This window comes from Zosterops lateralis (assembly GCF_965231275.1).
Source record: "Zosterops lateralis genome assembly, chromosome: W".
Classification (NCBI taxonomy): Eukaryota; Metazoa; Chordata; class Aves; order Passeriformes; family Zosteropidae; genus Zosterops; species Zosterops lateralis.
The window spans coordinates 5,498,963-5,521,143 of record NC_139801.1 but is presented as its reverse complement, the minus strand read 5'-3'; the positions used below and the strand labels follow the sequence as shown (position 1 = coordinate 5,521,143).

The 22,181-nt window shown below is 44.1% G+C and overlaps 1 protein-coding gene across 5 annotated transcripts in view; it reads left to right on the top strand.

Moving 5' to 3' along the window:
* The first annotated feature begins 5,162 nt into the window (after positions 1-5,162).
* The window catches only part of LOC310922037 (fibronectin type-III domain-containing protein 3A-like), a 39,382-nt gene continuing 22,363 nt past the window's right edge, over positions 5,163-22,181 (top strand). For 2 of the 5 annotated variants that reach the window (XM_083882329.1, XM_083882325.1), the window contains exons 1-3: positions 5,163-5,238; positions 9,814-9,904; positions 20,820-20,955. In XM_083882329.1, coding sequence (XP_083738455.1) covers positions 20,860-20,955 — 96 coding nt within the window. In that variant the 5' untranslated portion in view covers positions 5,163-5,238; positions 9,814-9,904; positions 20,820-20,859. Of the gene's footprint in view, positions 5,239-5,372; positions 5,468-9,813; positions 9,905-19,912; positions 19,983-20,819; positions 20,956-22,181 lie in introns of those variants that run through there. The other 3 variants (XM_083882326.1, XM_083882328.1, XM_083882327.1) reach the window with 3 other exon arrangements.

Here is a 22,181-nt window from a genome sequence, read left to right as displayed (position 1 = left end):
TTACAATTAAAACTGCATTCCACAAACAAACAACAGTTAAAACAAACACATCAGGCTTTTTCAGAATTTCAAAGACACAGCCTGAGGCTACAAATCCTGGGTCCTTGCCGGTTACCGGGACAACTCAGATTCCTGCCCGATCACTGTGGTATGTTGGGAATAGACTTGCAAAAAGCAAAAAAGAACACCGAAAACTCTTTACCCTTGCTTGCTTTTCTTATAAACAATAAACAGTTTATTCACCCACTGATCTTTTTCTACTGCACAACACACTGTTTAAAATCACACTATCAGTTATGCAGTCAGAAATTACAGCGCTCTCCGTGACACCCTCCAGTCACGGCGTAAGCGCTCCGAATCCCTCCGCTTTTTCAGACAGAGATATCCTTCCGCGGATCGGCGGGAGTTTTAAAATCTCTTACAACTTTAAATTTACAACCCTTACAAGGGTTAGTAACAAGTTTTAAAATCACACAAACCAAAACGCCTACAACACAAACCTTAACAATCCACATCACATACAGTCACTTAAGCACACAACCAAAAAAAAAAAAAAAAAACCCAAACAGACACAAATTCATACGTAATACACACACAGCCGGTGCGCGGGACCGTGACCAAGACGGGACTCTCCGCGTCTCAAAACTCGGGCTAGTCTCTCAGATTATGGATTACCAAAGTGCACTTTTAAAATACAAACCGAAATTGGAGCCACTACACTCCTATAACCAAGACCAGCAGCTCTGCTGCCGCCGCTGCCTCCCCCACTCAGGATGCAGCCAACAGTGACCAGCTTTACCTGGAACACAACAACTATTACAACACTCCGCCGAGATTCCAAAACCCAGTCAGGCCTCTGCTTTGCATAAGACGTCTCTTATGACTTATAAGCTGCCTCTATTCAAAGGTACCTGCATTCAATACGTTTTTCTTTAAACAGACCTTTTGTCCGAATTTCCAGGAGATTCTGGTCTTTTCCCTGGGTGGACAGCAGGGTCGTAGGAGCCCTCAGCCCGAAAACTCCAGGTGGGCGCCCTGAGGCGGTAAAGACCCCACCGACCCCGCGGCCAGAAAGAGCAGCTCCTGCCTGGCTCACCAAATGATTTATTAAAAAACTATGGATATTGATCTAATACCAATATCCAACTATGAGGGACAAAGACTCTCTAACAGTTTAAAGTTAGAAAGTGTATGTTTATTACGACGCCGGGCAGCGTGCGGGATCGCTCCCAAATACACACGCGCAATTTACAGATCATCACAGGGTCTTTTATGTACAGGAGTATTGAATACACAAAACACAAATGCATATTCATAACTCTGGTACATCCCATTCCCCGCTTCATATGGTAATTAGCCAAAAAGCCATTAAGCATGTGTAGTTTGTTCTTTGAAATGGGTCGGTGGTCTTTTTTATGGGCTGGGGTCCCAAAATGATGAAGAAAGATGGGTCTTGCTCTCTTTGACTTTTTAACCTTTAGTGTTCGTGACAGCTAAATCCTGTTTTTTCAGGACTGTTTGATTTATGATTGCATTGTATTCATGGGGTCTATTGATTATTCAGGATGTAAAAGCCTAATTTGACAGGTTCCATGATTTATCAGTTCCTTCAATCCGGCTTCTGTTAACAAAAGGGAAGCTTAGCTACCTTAACTCAGCAATATCTATTTTAACTATAGTTTTTAATTCTTCTAAATCAATGCTTCAGTGGAGTGTGAGCAGGTTTGAGATCTTTCATCCCGAGGCTCATTGGAAACGAGCTGTGACTCCAGAAGTTTCTCCACCACTTTGCTGGAATGACCTTGTTAGGATATAAGATTCATTTTAAATGGAAATTTAAGGAGAAAAAAAATTGATTTAAGGAAAGGCTGGGGGGAAAGAAAAATAATTTTTCTGCACTGTGTTATTACCTACAAAGGAATTCTTGTCCTTGTCAAAGCTGGGGGGTCCAGGAGCTTTCAGTGAAAAGAATGCTCAGCATTCCCTCCCAAGGACCTCCTTTATTCTGGATATCAGGCACGGGACATCACCACGGGTGATCACAACCACCACTAGTCACAGTTTGTGAGGTTTAGCTGGCAATGGATAAATACCAAGCCTGGGAAGTCAAAACAGTCCTTGAATCTCTGCTTTCAGTGTCAAAGTTCATTATCCCATCTGATGGGTCACTTTCAGGAGATCTCCCAGAAATTAAGCCCAAGTATTTCACTTCAGAATGAAATCTCCTGGGCACTGCAGATTAGGAGTTCTGTGGAGTTCTAAGATTCCTGAGATGGAGTGCTGAAGATTCCAGGAATTCTCTCAAAGGTGAAATTAGTAACCAACTTTTTGTTCCTAAAGAAGGTCTGCACTCATTGAGTCCTGTGCTGGTCTGGTCTTCCACCTTTCCTGAGGTGTTCCCAGACTTAAATGGGAGCTGGAATTAAAAAATTCCATTTGGGGTTGTCATTGAAATTCAGAGTTTAATATCAGGGACAAAAGCATGGTGATGTAGAGAATAAATTGTTAGAAAGTTGATTCAAAGTTAAGTTATGAGTTAATAAGGATGGTGGGTTGTTGGTTGAATGAGTTGTGTAAATTCCCTTACCATCGGGTATGGCCCCTGCTGCTCCACTCTCCTCTGAGACAGTGAACCACTCAAGACCATGAGAAGGAAGATGACATCACCTAGTATTCAAATGTCAGATTCCCATGGGACTTAGGGGAGAGGGAATTCATCTACTGGAGACCCCTAAAAACAACAAGCCATGACCCCTGTGCAGGTAAAGAGCTGAAGTAACACTTCTAACCAGAAGAGACATCGGACGACATCAAAGCTCTAGTCAGGATCCCTCACCTTCGTCACCCTAACCAAAGTGAGCCAGGAGTGACATGGGGACCCTGAACCTGAAACCAGCAGGTGTCTTCATGTGAACTCTCATGAGGAAGGAAGGCCCAGATCTGCCAGATGACAGAGCTGACGTCCTCCTCCTCCACGCCATATCGGGAGCAGCAGCTGTGTGGGCGCACCCCACGGGCCCCCTTCCCAGACTGTTCCAAATAAAGCAGAAATCACTAAGGAGCTGGTCTCCTAGCATTCATAATACTGAGACTGAAAACAAAGGAGCAGATTATTTTTTCCCCTAAATTTTTGTCTGAAGGTCTCAATCTACTTTATAGGCAAATTTATAGGTTCTTATCAACCATAATAAAACATGGGATGTGCTGATCCACACTATTCCACAGGGAAAAAAATCAGGCCAGGAGTCACATGTGCAGGAAAACTTGTGGAAGGGGTAGAAAGAAGAGGAAATTTCAGTGCAGAGATTTTTTCCAATTATCTTGTTAAGAGGAAAAGGTTTCTCCTGCCTTTTCCACCTTGAATCTTCCATGGATTCACCTACAAAAATTTGCTTTTCAGATGCAACAGATTTTATGTTCTTTCACTGTTTGCTCCCAATTAGCAGGGAATATATTCATCATTTTATGGGCCTGTACGAGTAAAATTAATGATAAAGTTACTCTGAGAGTTGTTTTGGCCTTTATTTAACAAGGTAACCTATTAATTGCTTTAAAATTCAGCAGCCACCACCACTTCTGGCCTTTCTTACCAGGGCCTGCTTGTTTAAAAAGATGGATGTGAATTTATTTTAGTCCTGTCAGGCACAGGGTGTTCGTTCTGGCAAATCAATCCCTTCCACCAGTCTCCAGAGAGAAATTCTCTGACATTAAAGAACAATTTGATCATAAAATTTTCTATATTCATTATGAACATGTAGTGGTGTGGATTTGGTTTTCATGAACACATCTAAGACCAATTTGGGGGTAAACACAAGCCTATTCATTTTAAAAGGTTAGTCTTTCTATGTCTATTATATAGAATATATATACACATTTATTATATTGCATATAAATGTTGTGTGACCTTTTTCTGCTGTGATCCACAGTTTAGTGGGGCTTATATAAAAGCACAGCTGTCACATTTATTTTAGACCCACATGGAGCTGAATTCCACACAGAATATCTCTGAAATCGCTGCTTTAAGCAAGTTTGAGGCACATGTTTTAAAACACGTTAATAGAAATACATTGATGTAAACTGCCTGGTGGAAATTAGGTGAAGAGTGTAAGATTTATTGGTACATTATTTGCCAGGAAAAAAAATGGATGTTCCAGAGGGGCTCTGCAGCCCAGGAGGGTTTTTTTCAGCCTCTGCCCTTGATCCTCTTTGCAGCAGGGCTTGGGATGCTCCAAGGCTGAACATGGGAATGGAGCTGCCTGTCAGGATACACAGGATCATGGAATAACAGGAATATTCAGGTTGGAAAAGGCCCCCAAGACCACTGAGTCCAACCATTCCCCAGCACTGCCAAGGCCACTATTAACCCAAGTGCCACATCCACAGGGATCTTAAATCCCTCCAGGGATGGGGACTCCTCCTCAAGGATGGGGTCTCTGTGCAGGATGGGTGCCCTGGACAGCCTGTGCCAGTGGTGGACAACATTTTCCATGAAGAAATTTTCCTTAATATCCAACTTAACCTCCCCTGGCACAACCAGTGATTAAACCTCTCCTTCCTCCTCTTGTTGCCCACTCAGTCAGGATCATCCCCTCACTTTCATGCTGTCACCATTAAAGCTTTTTGTGTTATGACACAGTTTTAGGGTCAGGTACGCGCTGTGACCTCCCAAATTGTGGGGTGGAATGTACAAAGTGGGAAACCCCCCCACTCATCCTTGTCGTGGCACGGGGGTGGGAGTGGGGGGGGAACGGAGACTGGAGACCCCCGAGGGGGCCGGGACACGGTTTGGTGACACAGGTGGAGCACTGGGGTGACTGTGGGGTGACAAACAGTGCCTGGGGGTGATATTGCCCAAGGGAGACAGTGACCAGGGGACAGTGTCCAGGGGTGACAGTGCAGTGCCTGAGGGAGACAGACAGTGAGCAGGGCAACAGACAGTGCCTAAGGGACAGTACTCAGAGGTGACGGGCAGTTCCCAGGGGTGGCGGGCGGTGTCCGGGTGGGACAGACAGTGCCCAGACAGGTCACCCGCACCCAGGTGCCACCACCCCGGCCCGTCATGGCCGCCCCCCCGCGCAGCTTTCGGCGGGCGCGGGTGTCCAGGAGCCACGGATCCGCGCCGGCTGTGGTTGGCGCGCCTGCCTGCCCCTGGCTAGCGGTGGCTGGGTGGCGCAGGCGCGATGCGCGCATTCCATGATGGCGGCGGGCGCTGAGGCAGTGGAGCCCCCGGGGCACACGGTCAGTGCCGGGGGGAGCGCTGGGGTACTGCCGGGGGCCGCTCCCCGGGGCCTTTTCCCCGGGCTCCGCTGCTCCCGCGGGCGGCGTAGAGCGGCGATGCCCAGCCGGGGTGCGGTGGGCAGTGCCGGGAGCGGAGCCCCGCGGAGCGGAGGGCGGGAGGCGGCGAGGAGCCGGGCGGAGGCGGCTGGAGGGACAGGCGGGACCTCGAGGACGGGAAGGGTGTTCTGAGGTGGGGGATAGCCCGGGCTATGGGGCAGGTTCGGGGGTGGACGTGGCGCACGGGGCAGGTGGGGGCAGGATTCAAGGGGATCCGATATCCCGGGACATGGGGTGGGATGGGGCGACTGAGATGGGATGGCATGAGGTGCCCGGGATGGGTTGGAGTGCCTAAAGCGCATGAGGTGCCCGGCGTGCGGGGCAGTCAGGGTTCAGGGTGTCCGGAACAGACGGCCAGGATCTGTCCGGGTGCGCTGCCCTATGGAGCGCGGGCATCCCCCCAGGAGACCCGGCGGGTTCGGGGACAGGGGTTCTGGGGAGCCGCTCCTAAAGAGAGTCCCGATGCTGGGGGGGGCCGGACCGGGCCGGGCAGGGGCTCCCGGCTGAGCCTGCCCGGATGGGGTTAATGCCAGCCCCTGCCGCGGGTCGCGCTTCCCCCCTCCTGTTCCCGCTCTACTCCCCAGCGCACAGATTCTCCGTCTCCTTCTTTCCCTTTCCTCTCCTTATCCTTCTGTTTCGCGGGGCAGGAGGGACTGCGATGTGCAGTCGTCCCCCCTAGGTCCTCCCTGGCTGCCCCCCCCGCGCTCCCTCCCCAGCAGCCGCTGCCTGCGAATGCCACGTAGCCTTGTAGTTGTTCCCCTTGGCTGCTCCGCAGCTCCGGTCCCAGACACCTCCCCCGCGTCCTCCTGGGCTCGGGGCAGGGGGAGGTCACTCCTGTCAGCCCCTGCCTGGCTGGTGACCATCTTTTGCCCTCTCAATTCCCCCTGGGTCCCCCTCTCCGCCTTGGGGCAGCAGCAGTGGGGACCCCACTGGGGCCACTCTGCCCACTCCTATTTATGTGTTTCACAAAGAGCTGGGGACTTAAGCAGCAGATGCTTCCTTTCGGGGACAGTCTCCAGGGATTCTTTGCTTCCAGACTCAGCAGCTCCTCTGCCACCTCAAATATGATGTGTTTTGTGTGATAATCTCTGGAAACAGGGCAATGATGCATTGCTGGCAGGTGTGTTTGCTCCCTTCAGCAGCTTGCCCAGCTGGTTTCTGAGTTTCGTTTCTGTTCAAAACGTGGTTGGAATGATGGAAATTTTCTGTAATGAATAATTGAGGTTTCAGTTTCTGTCCGTTCTGCTGACACTGTATGTCTTCTCTCTGTCCCATGCTAGTTAAATTTTTTCACACTGGGAGCCCTTTCTTGCTTTCCCTGCTGCCCGATTGGGAATATTTGACACACAGATAAGTTCCCCAACAGAGTCCGTTCCACGTATGGCTGTGCCCTGTGATTCCTGATGTTTTCCTAATGTATTTATCTTTGCAACACTCCGTTTGATAGGGAAATACTGTCTCAGTCACAGATGGAAAGACTGAGGCACTGAAATATTTATGGCCCAAGGTTGCACAGGAAGTATGTGGTGAGGCAGGGAATTGAATCTAGATTTCCTGAGCCTCAGATTAGCATTTGAACCAGGGAAGCATCCTCTCTGTATTTTAAGCCAATAAATTGAGCTTGGAGTTAAGATCCAGTGTAGAAGAAAGTACTTTGTGTTTGGTTCAGTATCTGTGTGAGTAAGAAGCAAAGCCTGAGTTGCTTCCCACACTCCATTCTTTTCCTTGGTTTATGTAATTTGTGAAAAATGATAAGGTGGTAAAATGGGAAAGATGTTGACTTTCTCAGGGCTCTGTGTGTGATCATGGGTGTTGAAAAACAGCCACCTATTACACTCTCCTCTCTTTTCACACTTTTTACCTTCCTGTTTCCAAATCTTGGAAAGTTTTGGAGCACTGTTGTTGCCTGGGAATCATTTGTTCTCAGCTGGGATCAAACAAATCTCATTTTCTAGAGAGCTGAACTAATTCACTGGATCCCAGATCTCAGTTTGGGATCCTTCATGGAGCAGCCTGTGGATAAACAGGGCTGGGACTGATGGCTCACACACCTCCCGGAGCAAGCTCCTACAAGTTATTCCTTCAGCTGTAGCTCAGGATTGTTGCAGCAAGTTTTTGGAAAACTTGGCTCTAGCTGGAATGAAGCAGCACTTTGACAGTGCACTGGAATAATTTCAGCTCCTTGGGCTGGGGATGTGCACAAATACCACCTTTCCCTGCTCTTCTCTTGGGACAGCTGATATTTTTGGTGATTTGGTCGTTCATTTTCTTCAGTGGTTTTGAGGAATTGGATGTTAGAATGGTTTAAAACAATAACTCCTGGTGGATTCACCCTGAGAGAGAATAAAGATAACTGTCTACACAAATCCATTTCCTGCCACAAGCCTTGATCACAAACTGCATCTCTCTGATGTTGCACTGACACCAAATCTGGATATAAATGTTCTGTATAACTTTTCATGACCTTTTGGTTGTCATTTTTGGAGGTTGGTATTGGCATCCTGTTAACTGTGGGGCTTGTCCCACCCCTGCCAACAATTGTCATCTTTTATGGTTATTTTTAGGAAAGGTTTAGTGAGTCCTCAAAAAACAGTATTTCATATGGATTGTGCAGACAGGAAAAATTCCAGTATTCTGCTCCCATTCTGCCTGGCCTTAGGTGAATTTCATGCAAATTAAAATTTATCTTTAAAGCTTGAAAGAGTGGCAATTTTATTTGGTGACTTGCTATTTCCACAATTGGGAAACTTGTCAGATTTAGAAGGAAATACATGACTGGAAGACATAATATTGTTCATCAAAGTCAGGAGCTGGTATGAAATATTGTAAGAATTCTTTCCCTAGTTCCATATTTTCTTAATTTCCTGTCATGATTTCATTGAATTGGAGAATAATTTTAAAATTATCTCTGAAAGCAGATGAGAAAACCTCAGTATTAGTCCTGCAACAGGCAAGAGGCTTGAGGGAAAAATTACATTTCTCACTTCTAATTTTGGTCTGAAAGCATCAGGTCTGAACTCTCAGTATTTAAACCTAGGGTTGCTCAAGGCTGGGGGATGTGGGAGCAGGAACCTGTGCATTTTTTCACCTGTTTTTAGCACATTGTCATGAAGCTTCCCAAGGTCAAGATGGTTAATTTTCAGCTGTTATCTTTGCTGCAAGCCAGACCTTCACTGAAAAGTTTTGGATTCCTGAGTGAGGAGCACACACTGAACTCTTTATTGCATTCTTGAAGAGCTTATTGTAAAAGCAGCGATAATTTATTCTTTCAGTGGTGCTAACACAATCCTTTCTGTGTATTGACCAGCACAGACAGACCACTGGCTCCCAGCCCTTTGGCCCTTTCAATCCTAATGTAAATCTCCCCTTGTTCCCAGGATCTTGATTGATATGGAAAATGCCTCCTTTTGCCCAAGATTCACTCTGGGGCCTGATGCTTTATATTCAATATTTTTCCAGTGTCTCATTTAAAGTAGCTCAGGAGGAACATTTGTTAGATTGTGACTTCAGAAGCATCTTCAGTGATGTCATCAGTGTGACTTGAAGACAGTATCACCTTTTTGGTGACAATGCCAATGGATTACTGTGTGGGAGCTTCTCCAGGCAGTCTGAGGAGCCACCAGGACTGAGATTTCTTGGAGTGTTCCAGTAAAACTGCAGAACACACTGCACCTGCCTGCACCTTATCTTTAGGGATTCAGGAGGAATTTCTTTCTGGAAAGGGTGGCCAGGCATTGGAAGGGGCTGCCCAGGGAGGTTTGGAGTGCCCATCCCTGGAGGTGTCCAAGGAATGACTGGAGGTGGCACTCAGTGCTCTGGGCTGCTGACAAGGTGGGGTCAGGCACAGGTTGGAATTGATGATCTTGGAGACCTTTTCCAACCTTAATAGTTCTGTGAAAAACAATATTGGGGATTGACTAATCCCTGCAAAAACTTCCTGTGTTTGGAGGGCCAAAAGAGGGCTCAGTGTGCAAATATTTTAGGAAGTGTTTTTATGCTGAATGCAGTTTGAGAAAGGTAGTGATTTTTACATTACTAAATACAACATCTGAAGTGGTTTAACGACTCTGGAGCTGTTAATTTCCTTCCGCTGGAGCATCTTTAGTGGAGCACTTTCTAGAATAAAACTGTGCTGCCCCATAACAGCAAACTGGGATTGTATTTCCAGCTTTATGTACAATTTATGGCTTTTTATGTCCCTTATCAGAAGGGAAATGTGTGCATGACAATTTAAATTTGGGTATGTTTGGAACCTCATTTTTCTGTTTTTATTGCCATGTAGAGGAGTACAACAGGTATAGAGTAGGTAACTAAATAAATCCAGCTATATCCAAAGAACTCCAGTGGAGTTACCACTGCCTGTCCCTTCCTGGCTTCTGCTCTTTCCATAAATCTCTGGTGTTCCCTGCAGCTTGTTTTTCTTCAGATTTCATGTTTGCCAAGGCACTAACATGAAAATGTGGGGGTTTTTGCCTGCAGAAAGAAGCTTGAGGACAGCACACATTGCTCACTCTGCAGCAGGCACTGGAACACTCACCAGGAAGAATTCCAAGTCAGGAAAGTGACAACGGTAATTATACAGCATTTAGGATTCTCCCAGATTTTATGAAGTGTTCATTTTCTCATTAAGTCTCTAAGTAACACTAACTTGAAATGAATGTATTTGACAGACCTCTAAACTTAGGACTTTTTTTTCTGTAAGAAAGTTCTGGACAACTTCTTATCAAATGGAAAAAATGAATTAGGGAAGGAAGAACTGATTGAGTTCCTGAGGTAAGAAGAGTTTCAGGTTCCACAGGAACATTACTGATTTCGTAAGGTGGCAGCCTTATCTTTATTTTCACATTTCTTACTCTTTTTTCTCCCTTTACCCACTTAGCTGGAAGTTTTCTCTGGGAGAGAATTGCATGATTAGCTTTGGATAATGAAAGTCAATTCTGTTTTTAGCCAAATGCATTTCCTGTGTAGAGAACAGCTGGAATGGGTGACAGCATTCTGGTAGTGCCTTGCTCAGATCCTTTGGTTTTAGTTGGAGATCATGGAACTGGTCAGGTCAGGGAACTGATCTGTTAGAAAAGCAGAAAGGAATTTGTCAAAAACTTGGAGAGGAATGTTGGAAAGCAAAACACAATCAGCAGATGGATTTCATACAAGAGATAAAGAAAGAAGTGATAATCATGCTGCATTCCCTGGATCTGTACAGGTGTTTTGGGAGGAGCATTTTACCAGGTTAAATCCAGGTTTATAAATTCAGATGATGTTTTTTTCATCTGCTGTTCCATGCCCTTTATTAAATAACTTCAGCATTAATATCTCTTCCATGGGAGTCAGTTGCTTTCAGTTCTGCTGAGTGAGGTATTAAAGTGACCACTGATGTGTCATTTGGGTTTGTCATCTCCAGTCACTTGCAGGAGTGAAGGCAGTTTAATGATTGCATGGGAGGAGTTTTATGCTCCTGAAGGACTTGCAAGATGTTCATGTTGGTTTTAAGCAGATTCTGCTTAAAAAAACCTATAATCTGATCACCCAGGTGTGTATTTTTGTCCATTTCAATGTGAGGAGTAAGAATTATTTAGAGGAACTATTAAGATTTGGAAGATTTTATGTAAACAGCCTTTTCGGGTATTGTAAATTGTCATTTTGCTTTTTAATGCCTGGATTTTTTAAAATATAAACTTAATAAAAACTTACATAAACTTTCATCCTTAGGTTCTTCAAAACTGATAATTTCTACTTAGGCAGTTACATAAAAATCCCCAAACTTTCAGCAGGTTCGTTGATTTGCAAGTAAATATTCAAAGCTCAGATACAGAAGCAAATTATTTCAGTGTTGGCAGCCATCAGCTGAGCTGTGGCTGTGGTTCTGTGCTGCTCCTGGTCAGTCACCCAGACTGAGGGAAGTGTTCCTGCTCCAGCCTCATGGGGATGACCTCACACTTGCATTTTCCCCCTGCATTTTCCATGAACTAAAAAAATGCACATGGTCTGATGCCATGAGACTGCTCAGCTGTGGTAATTGCAGTCATTTATTGGTGTGTTTTAGCCCTGGGTTTAAGCGTAACCTGTTCTAACCAGCCTAATTTGACCCATTGCTCAGCTAAAGTGTTACAGCCCCAACCTCTGGTGTTGTGCAAGGAAAAGTCTTCAGCTGCTGTATCAAAATAATTCCTCCTTGCTCAGTTTTCTTAATCTGCTCCAATTTGAAGAAATCCTTTGCTTTTGCTGGGTTTTTCTGCTTGGTTTTGAAGCCCTGGTTTAAGAGGGTTGTTGAAAGAGAGGCCTGTTTGTGTTGCATCCAACACTGGTGATTTGCAGATCAGAGCTGGTGGAAAATCAACCTTTGCTTCCTTAGAGCCTGCAAAAACCTGGGAGCAAACTCCTGTTTGTTCCACCTGTGAAATCCTGATTTTCCTCCTGTTTTTTTTGGATTAGACAGCAGCTGACTGCTCTGAGCTGTCTCATGGTAGGGAGCCTTTCCTGGAAGTGGCCTAGTTGCTGTTGGTTTTCATAATCTGCATGATTGCCCTCCGAGTTGAGTTTAAAGTAAATAAATTGGTGGAGATGCGGAATGCAAGCATTTGGGGAAGATTTTGGATCATCTCTGTCTCATACCAGCTGTATGTGTCTGCCATCCCATAATGCTCCCCAAATTCATGGAGGTATCACTCAGCTCTGGCACTAAAAAGGACTCAGTTTTGATGCTTTCCTGGCTCAATCCCAGGAGGTTTCATCCACGTTTGGACACACATGGCATAGGACAAAGCAGAGCAGCCAAGCTCAGGGTGCACTTTAATTCCCCACTTTTCCTGGTCCTCACTGGAAGATTCTAAAAAAAGCTTTTAAAAATACTTTAATATTTATTCCTTGCCATGAGCTGGATGTTCCTGGCTGGGGGGAGGGACTGGAATGAACAAGATGCTGTGGAATGATGTGTTCCTGTTGGAGGGAACGTGTCTGCACATACAACAGCCATTCCTTTGGGTTGCTTCCAGGCTTTCAAACAGATTTTTTCCCCTGGAATCTGGTAAATGGGCAGAACTTTTTTTTATTTTCAGGGGAAAAATTATCATAAAATTCCTTCAGTTTTACCTTCCACTTCAAGACAAATTTGTCCCATGGAGAATAGCTGTGCTCAGTTATGCAGATCATTCTCCTGAATTTCAGAGCCTTGGGAGCAGGTGCAGCTCCCTGTAGGAACTTGCAGTTCCCAGCTGGCAAACCTTGGCACACTTGGAATCTCTTTGTTTCATCTGCCCAGCTCTGTGGTGCTTCCAGGTGGGAATTCCAGCTGCCTTTTTGCTGACCAGTTCAGGCCCAAGAGAGAATTCCAGGCACAAACAAGGGCTTGTGCTCTGTCTTGTGCCTCTGGGCAGAAGATTTTTGGGATTTCTTTTCCATGGACTGTGGTGTCTGTTACTTCCATAGCTTCCAAGTGATTGAGAGAACCATTTGGATATAGAATTTCCATAGTATATAGTTAATGTGTAAATAAACTGGTTTGCTTCAAGACCTAAAAAAAACAGAATAATGTGGTTTTAAATTCACAGTTTTACACTTGGAAAATAATATTTAAAACAAGTCCATTGTTAAATTGCATTTAATAAAGGCTTTTTCATCTAAGCTTGAAATTTTTTGCTTTGTGTAGCATTAAGACATTAAAATGAGCACTTTGGCTTATTCCAGAAAGTGTCACCTTTCTAACAGGTGGAAAAAAGGTAGTTTTGCATTTAATTTTTTTTTTTTTTTTGTAACAACATTTTTGCCACTAGGAAATTCCTTAATCCCTTTAGTTTTTAAGCTGAAGTAAGAATGAAGCACCTTAATGGCTCAGTCCTTTCAGGTGCTCAGTTCTCTGAACATTTGCAGAAGCAGGACTGGGATTAGGACAGGAATAGGACCTTTCAGGAACTCCTGGATTTTGGTTTATGGGACTGGTCACTTAAGAAGCAGCACACAAGTGCTCAGGATTCAACTCTGCTTTTCTGGCAATAAGAGAAAAGCCATAAAAGAACTGAAACAACAAAGGAAAAGATTTATCTAAAAGTTATGTCATGTATGAATTATAGAAACTGTTATTGCAAACTTTACAGACCTCCTAAATGAATAATGCTGAGGGCAGGCATGGCCTTAATGTGAGCATAATATTAAATAACAGCTCAAATCAAATTAATGCACTCTGGGCACTGACAGAGCTTTTCTGCCCAGCTCTTCCCAGTGGAGTTTCTTTTGGGAAGAGCAGCAGGAAGTTGTGTAGCCCCTAGAAAAATGTCTGTAAGCCTGGAGGATGGGCACTGGCCTTGTCTGTCCTCTGAAATCCTGAGGGATGGAGTTTCAGGCTGGAAAACAATCCTGGAGTGCTGGGGAGTTGCTGTGGGAGGCTGCAGGGGACAATCGTTTGATGGCTTTCCTGGCACACTCCCTCAGGAACCCGATCCAGAGGGATGAGGGAAGGTGAAAGTTGCTCCCGTGGCCTTGGTGTGTTGGATCTGCTGTTTATGGGTGTTTTTAGGGATTTTGATGTCTGGGAAATGAGAGCTTCCATCCCAATCTTAATCCTCCTCCAGGGAGAATTTTAGGAGCATTGAGGTCTCGTGGTGGCCTGAGGGATGAGCATTAATACTAAATTAAAAATCCTTCTGTAATTTGGTCAGTGCTAAATGCAAACACTTGGAGCAGAGTGTGGAAGCCTTGTCCTGTGTGTGTGGAGCTGGGGTGGAATTTTGTTGAGTTTTTTTTGGTTTCCTGGGATCACAGACCTCACCTAGGTCAAAGCCACCCCTGGATCAGGCTCTGAATAGTCACAATATTTGAGCCCATTTCTTGAATAAATCATGAGGAACATTTTCAGGCAGGCTCCCTCAATATTGAGAGTATTTGAGCCCATTTGTTGGGTAAATCACAAGGAACATTTTCAGGCTCAAGGTTGTGTTGCCCTCCTGACTGGAAGCCAAACTTCCCACAAGATGCTGCGGCCTAATTCCCTTGGGGGCCGTTATAAATGATTTCCAGGATTTTAATCAAAACATGGATTTAGTGGGGAACAGATGACTTATGGAGCAGGGATGGTCCCTCCAGAGCTCAGGTTGTAACTGAGCTTCTGTTAAATCTCTCTTTGCCTTAATCTTGCTCAGAGTAAACCCAGTCCACCCAGCAGGTCTCACGTGTGGTCCTGGGGCACAAACTATTTTAAGATTGGGATGGTACCTTCAACATCTTTTTAATGCTGTTTATTGGAAAAATATGGGTGGGAGAGGGCAGCTTGGGTCTTATTTCCCCAGTTTTTCCTGTTTTAGAATTGCATGGGGCATATCTGGGTTTTTTAGGAGTCATAATTAAGGTTGGATCTTTTTGACAAGATTATTCCTTAGCCTGAGGTTGAGGATGGCTTTGGGATGGCTCTGTGGTTGTTCTCTTTAACAGCCTTTGGAGATGAGTGATGGAAAATTGAACTGACAGTGGAGTATAAAATACTCAGAGTTTCAGTTTGCAGGTGATCTGGATTTTAAGGCATGGCAGTAACAAATAATGTTCTTTATCAGAGAACATGGGGTTTTCCCCCTGCTCAGAGAAAATATATTTGCTATACTTTTATATATTATATAATATTTATAATACTAATTAGTAATTCTGCCAGTATAAAAAGGTGTAAGTAAAGCTTTAGGTGTTTATACAATACTGCTTTTAGTAAAGAGCAATATTAGAGTAGTTTACTTCCTGCAATAAATAAAAAAATTAGGATCAGGCTGGCAGGTTGCATAAGGCACTGAACATGGAAATCAGGGAGTCTCTGCTGAATTTCAGGCTCTCCTTCCTGGATACATTCTTCTTTCTAACTCAGGCATGCTGTATTTTTTAAAAAATAAAGTCTCCATTTAAGTAATAAGCTCCTTGGAATAGGAACTTTCTCATCTTAATCCCAGCACTTACTGTAATGAAAATCCAGTCTTTGGGACAGCTTCTGTCTGGGGTTATAAGCTTATTTTTCACTGTTTATAAAATCTGTTTGGTTTCTTCTCTGGACAGTGGAATGAAGCTGATCCATGCCTGTCTGCAGTGTTCCTCCCATTTAGTCTGTGTGAGATCTTTCTGGAGAAAAATTTTTAATGTTATAGGAAAATACTTTAATGTGAGACAACAGGAACTTTGAAACTTGCTAAATCCATAATACTGCAACACATTTCCACAATAGATAATCTCACAATAGATAATGTGACGAGGATACAATTCCAGTGAAAAAGTTATTTTTTCAGTTTATTAATTTTTTCTTATTTTTTTATATTACAATTAAGAAATACACAACCTTTTTGTTCTTACATGTCCTGCACTAAATACCAGCAAATTCATTGTCAGTGCCTAAAGAGAAACACGTCTGTAAATTGTAGATTGTAAATTAGTGGTGACTGCTCCAAAAACTCTTGACAAAACAGGAATGATGTGTTTATCCAGGAAGATTCTTCTGGCCAGAACCTTTCTTCCAGATGTTGCTGTGACAATTTTGAAGTTGTTTTTCCTGTGTCATTCAGGTGAAAGTGACAGAGCTGACGTGGTGATTCATCCTGAGCTGCATGTTGGAAATGGCTAAAGGAGGGTCAGGAATGCTGGGAGTTCTTCCCAGGAGTTTACAAAACATTTATGGGGTCATTATGGTTGGAAAAGACCTCTAAGATCCCAAACTCCAACCACTTGTCTGTAACTGCCCCCATGCCCTGGAATTGCTCATTATTCCCCTTTGGATCCAAACCATCCAAGACAATTTTCACATTTCTGACTGTCTTGTGTGAATCCCTGACGTTTTCCAGGCTTGAGGCGGGATGATCCCGCATCAGACAGCCCTCCCGAGCTCCCTTTGCTCCGCTCCATCCGTCAGGGAGCCGCGGAGCTGTTTTCCATGGAAATCCGAGCCCGGAATCAATGAGCGCTGAGCGGCTCCTCGGGAGCTGGCCGGGCTCCAGCAGCTCTGCCGGGGAGGAATTTGGGCTGGAGCGCCGGGGAGGCCGATCCGGAGCCTTGCGGAGCTCGGCGTTTTCACTGTGGCAGGAAGTGAGGTCAGGCCCAGCCGCTAAGGACGGGAATTGTTTGCTGGAAGGGCAGTGCTGGAGCTTTTCTGTTTTTCTTAGAAGCCTTTGTAGGCTGAGAGCATCCCTGGAAAACGTTGCCTTCTTTTGAATATGGAAACATGACCATGTTGCATGAGATTGTTGAATTAGTCCAGAACACATCTCAGGGCCCGTTTTTACAATATTGATTGGGTTTATTTAGTTTAAAATACATTTTATTTTGAAAAATTACTGTATTTCGGCTTTTTAGATGTTGAATAATCTTTGAAAACAAAAGCTCAAGCTATTGAACTTAGAAATGTGCTACCCACTATCACTTCTTCCACCTTAAGGTTTTTTGTTGAGATGATTAATGCCAATTATTTTATTTTTTTGTGTCTCTGTGGGCTGAATTCATCCCTCAGCTCAACCCAGGTTTGGGAATGATTTTTAGCTGATGTGTAATAGAAACCACTGCAAAAAAAAAATTAATCAGGCCAGAAATGCCCTTGCAAAATATAACCTTTCTAAAATTTAATCTATTTAATTCCATACTTAATCAAAAATCTCCAGGACAGAGTGACAAAGCTGTAGAGACACCTCTACAAGTTCTGCTGTTGATTCCTATTTAATGACTCACTAAACTTCAGTTTATTCCTATAAATTACAAAATTTGCCTGGTCTTTAATGCTTCCAGATGGGATTTTTCTTGCTTATTTTTAGTCTAGAATTTAAGATTTAGTGTATTAGCTCATCTTTAATGTCAGTGCAGCCTGTGAATTCCCAGGACTGTACTTTTTTCCTTTTTTTTTCTTTTTTTTCTTGACCACTTGAATAGTTCCTAAGGTTGATAAATCCCTCACTGCCAAGAACAGACCATGGTAAAAGCAATTTGAGCTGCTCTTCCTGAGATTTGCTGGAATAAAGTGGCTTTAAGGACCAAGCAGCTCTTTGCTGCAGTTCTCCCTGTGAGTGGGTCCATGAACACACCCCCCCAGCTGGATTTGCCTCTCCAAGCTGACTTGGTTCGGGGTAAATCCAAGGGTTTAGAGGAAACCTGGAATCACTGACAGAGTTTTAGGGATGATGTGAAACTTGGGAGTGTTGGTGCAGGAGAGGCTGGACATGCCCTGGCCCCCAGAACTCCCTGATTCCAGGGTTTGTTCCCAGCATGGGCAGGAGGAAGGGGGGGAATTCTGCCCCACTCAGGTGAGACCCCACCTGCAGAGCTGCCTCCAGCCCTGGGCTCCCAGCACAGGAAGGACGTGGAGCTGCTGGAGAGAGTCCACAGGAGGCCACAGAGCTGCTCCAAGGGCTGGAGCTCCTCTGCTCTGGGGCCAGGCTGGGAGAGCTGGGGGTGTTCACCTGGAGAAGAAAAGGCTCCAGGGAGACCTCAGAGCCCCTTCCAGAGCCTAAAGGGGCTCCAGGAGAGCTGGAGAGGGACTTGGGACAAGGGGTGGAGGGACAGGACAAGGGGGAATGGCTTCCCACTCCCAGAGGGCAGGGTTAGATGGGATATTGGGAAGGAATTCCTGGCTGTGAGGGTGGGGAGGCCCTGGCACAGGTTGCCCAGAGAAGCTGTGGCTGCCCCATCCCTGGAAGTGTCCAAGGCTGGGTTGGATGGGGCTTGGAGCAACCTGGGATAGGGGAAGGTGTCCCCATCCATGGCAGGGAATGGCACTGGATGAGCTTTAAGGTCCCTTCCAACCCAAACCATGCTGGGATTCCATGATGCCTGAGTGTGGGAGTGTGGATGAAGGTGGGTTCAGGATCCTGGAATCTCCTCTCTGCCCCTGTGCTGATTGTCCTCCACCTTTCCCTTGGGAGCAGCCTTGCCCTGCAGGGAGGGCCAAGCAGGACTGGATTCCCACTCCAGCCCAGCTGTGGGAGGGTGTTGGGAAATGGGTTTTCAAGATAGAGCTCTGTCTTTGTTTTGTTTTGCAGGAAATTGTGCTGAGTATGTAATAACTTTGCAGAAATTATCTTTTTATTTACCCAAATACCACCTACTTCCTCAAGTGAAATGGAGACTTTGGGGAGGTGAATCCGTGGATTTATTTCCCTGGAAAAGTTTTACCTGTTGAAGTGGGGAGGGGTTGAGTCCCACATTCACTGACTGTGTTCCCTTGGAGGGCAGGGTGTTTTTGCTGCTCTTATCAGTGTTTTCAAGGAATGAAGCAGTGCTCAAAAGCCAAAATAACTTGGTTTTTTTCCAATTTTTCAGGACATCCCTCTTTGTCCTCAGTGTTCTGCCACTTGCAGCCACCCCAGCCCAGCTGCACAGGGAAATATCAACATTCTGAGCCAGGTCAAACTGCCCCAAAACCTCTTTAGATGGTTTTGTCCCTGTCAATACTTCTGTTTTCTCTGACCATATGGCCATTGCTACTAAGACACGAAATTGGCTATTTTTGGAGTTTTTCATTAACAGTTTAAAACCAATTATTTCCTGATACTCCAAATATTAAATTCTTCCTTGGAGAAATTAAGTTACAGCACTAAGCAGAAAGTGTGTGGAGGTGTCCATGTAAACCAAATCCTCCCTGTGTCATTAGGCAGGAGATGAAGGGTTCTAAAAACCATGGGGATGTTGGGGCTCTCTCTACAATTTGTCCTAAAGAGAGAATTAAATTCAGCCAAGGCGAGGGATGAGCAGAGAAACTCTGAACCTTTATTTGAAGTTGCAAGTGCCTTTGGGCCCTGTTTCAGAACATGTTTTTCTGCAGCTGCTTATTTGGGATAGTTGAATTTCAATGCAGATGGAGTTGCCTCTTGGTAAAGGGGTTTTCCCTTTATTTTAAGTACTAATTTCTGATTTCTTTGATGCATATATAAAATAAAGAATTTTCATTTTGCCTGTGTACAGTGAATTCCTGTTATGGCTCTTAATGCTTAGATCCAACCTCAAAAAATGGGAGAGATGTAGAGGAAGAAACATTTGCCTGAATTTTACTGTTCCAGGCAGGGGTTTTTAAGTGGAATAGTTTAAATTTGCATCCTTGGCAGAGGCAATTCCAAACCTGACAAAAAGGAGATTATTTTATTCAGGAAATAAATCCCATGCTAAGGAAGTTTAGTGTATTTATTATGTGTATTTAGGCCAAACGATGCAAATTTGGTCTTTGAGGTCCTATCCAGCCCTTGCACCTTGCAGTGATGTTTGACTTCTTAAAATTGTTACTGGAGCAGCCCCAGAAAATAATTTCCTTGTGAAAGGAGCTGGATTTTGGGAAGTCTTGAGGAGTTTGTTGTGCTGCATTTTGTGGCTGTGTGATTTCATCTCTGATTTTGAGATGCTTTTGCAAAGGAGGAATGGGGGTTTTATCAGTGGATTCCACCAGCTCCTTTACCTTGTCTTGATAACACAGGAAAAATCTTTGTAATTTCAGCTTATTACAGATTTTTCTGTACAAAATCAGTTAAAACCAGAAGAAATTACATTAATTATATGATATTTCTCCTACTGTTGCTAATCTGCTGGAAATGCAGTCCCACAGGTACAGAATTAATCAGTTTTTGTCTTTTTTCTTCCCCAAATATAGCCCTTTCCATGCTGCTTGTGGAGAACTGAAGAAGGATTTGACACTTTCAAACAGCCTGACTTGATTTAGGGGAGTGTTTTGTGGTTTGCCTTTTTTTTTTTTTAAGGAATTGGACTCTCCTAACCACGTTTTGCCTTCTGGTTTATGGGAGGCAATGGGAGAGGAGAAGGAAGTGTCAGCATTTCCTGTATCCTGTTATCTTGTGCGTTTTATGGATGGTGGATTAACTATACACTGAGAATTCCCAACCACTGGGAGCTTGCAGCGTGACTCGCTCTAATTGCTATAATTAATTTGTATCATGTGTATTTTGACTTGCTCTAATTACAGATTATTCCCTGGAAGCCCCCAACTCTGCAGCAGTTTTCTATTCACATTTCCCCATGGGTCTCAGTCAAAAATTTTGGGAAAAAGTGGGATTGTGTTGTCTTAAGCTTTGTTTTCACCCTGTTAGATTTTGTATTGGAGAAATTGCATGGTTTGGGTTTTTTTTTTTTTTTTTTTTTTTTTTTGTCATCACTAAAATGTAAATGTGGTATGTGCATTATTTAGCCTGAAGCTTGGGGTCTGAAGTGGAAGCAATTTAGGAATTTGAAGTGCAAATTTAGGAATCAATTGCTGTATAAATGTAAATTCTTCTACTGCGTAATTGCTGCACTGAGGTACCAATGCCAGCACTCATGGCTGAATATTCCTGGTAATTAAAGGGGAGAATTTTGGGAAAAGGTCATTTATTGCATTCATGAAAAGAGTTAAAAGTGAAAAACAGAATAATATTGGACTGTTTGGGTGCACTGGGAATATTCTGAGTTGGCAGGGCCCCACAAGTTGAGTTTGTCAAACAAACACAATGTTTTAAGGAAGGGAGAGCCAGATCTGACTTCATCCCTGTTTTTTCTTGGAGCAGGTGGTCGAGGTGAGCACGTGTCCATGAATGATCCCAAGAAATGATGGCTGACCAGCTGCCCCCCCTGGAAGCCACACCTCTGCTGAATGAAGTGCCACTTCTACCTCACATGGTCAACGGGGACAGCATCCAACAGGCAAGTGAGCCCTGAACTGGGAGCGACTGGGAACAACTGGGATGGTGGCTCCACAAAAACCAGGCAGCTCTGCCACTGATCTGCAGAGCCGAGGAAGGATGTGGTTGTGAGCACTGACGTCAGGAATTAAACAGAAGTGCAAATGGAGAGAGGAAAAAATCATTCCACTCCCAGCCAGTGGACAGGTGTGAAAAAGGGGCTTTAAAATGGAGCTGCAAACTCCAAAAATCAAAGGAAAAATTGGGAGGTTAATAAAAGTTTTGAAACTCCTGTGAAATAATGAATAAAGATTAGCAAGGTATTGCAGAGGAAATCTATTACAGGAAAATGAAAGGAAAGACCTTGGCTTCCTGGATTTAAGTGTCTTCATTAATAATTACAGTGCAGTGGTGAAACCTGAGTGTGTTTAGTTGAAACTTTAGAGCTTTATTGGACACAACCCTTCAGAATCCCTGGTAGGATTAGAAATACAGGTAAAAGTGGCAGCAGAACAATTTTGAAGCCCAAGTATGTGTAAATTGTCAGTAAATGGGAATTTAGTGTTCAGTAGAAAGAGCTGAGTGCTTTGTACTACAAATACTGGGAACTCTTTCCATTTGTTGAGGTCTGGTAGGCCATAAATGCTGAACGTTTATATGAGATCTTTTATAATTTGTCATTGTTGCATATAAGAAGGAGAAATCTGTGTTGTTTCAGTTGTATACTTGGAAAAAATGGGCTTTATTAAAGAAAAAGTCATTTTCCCTTTCTGCCTCAGACCCTGTAGGTGGAAGTACAATGAGTGTGTCTGGAAATGAGCAAAGTCTCCAAGATATTTCTGAAGTTCTGGCAGTAGAAGGTGAAATTTCAGCCCTGCCCAGCTGGGAGGTGGCTCAGGTGGTTCAGGTTTCATGAGGAAAAGAGATGAAGTAGATTTAATTGGCCCCTGTCCCCAGAGCTGTGTGTGGGGGACATGGAGGTGACAGTCACTGACATTTTTAGGACCTAGCGGAGACTTTGCAATCAGGTGAGATTAAAAAAAAAAAAAAAAAAAAAAAAAAAGGAAAATAATAGAGTTGTATTGTGGAGATGCATCTGAAAAGCAGATTTGAAGTTTAAATAGAATCTTTTAAAGAGAATCTTGACTTAGAATCTTTATTAATGCAGAGGATTTTTAATTATTTCTCTGCCAGTGCTGTGGAGCACAGTGCAAATACTTAATTATTGTAGAGTCATTTGTTTCTAGA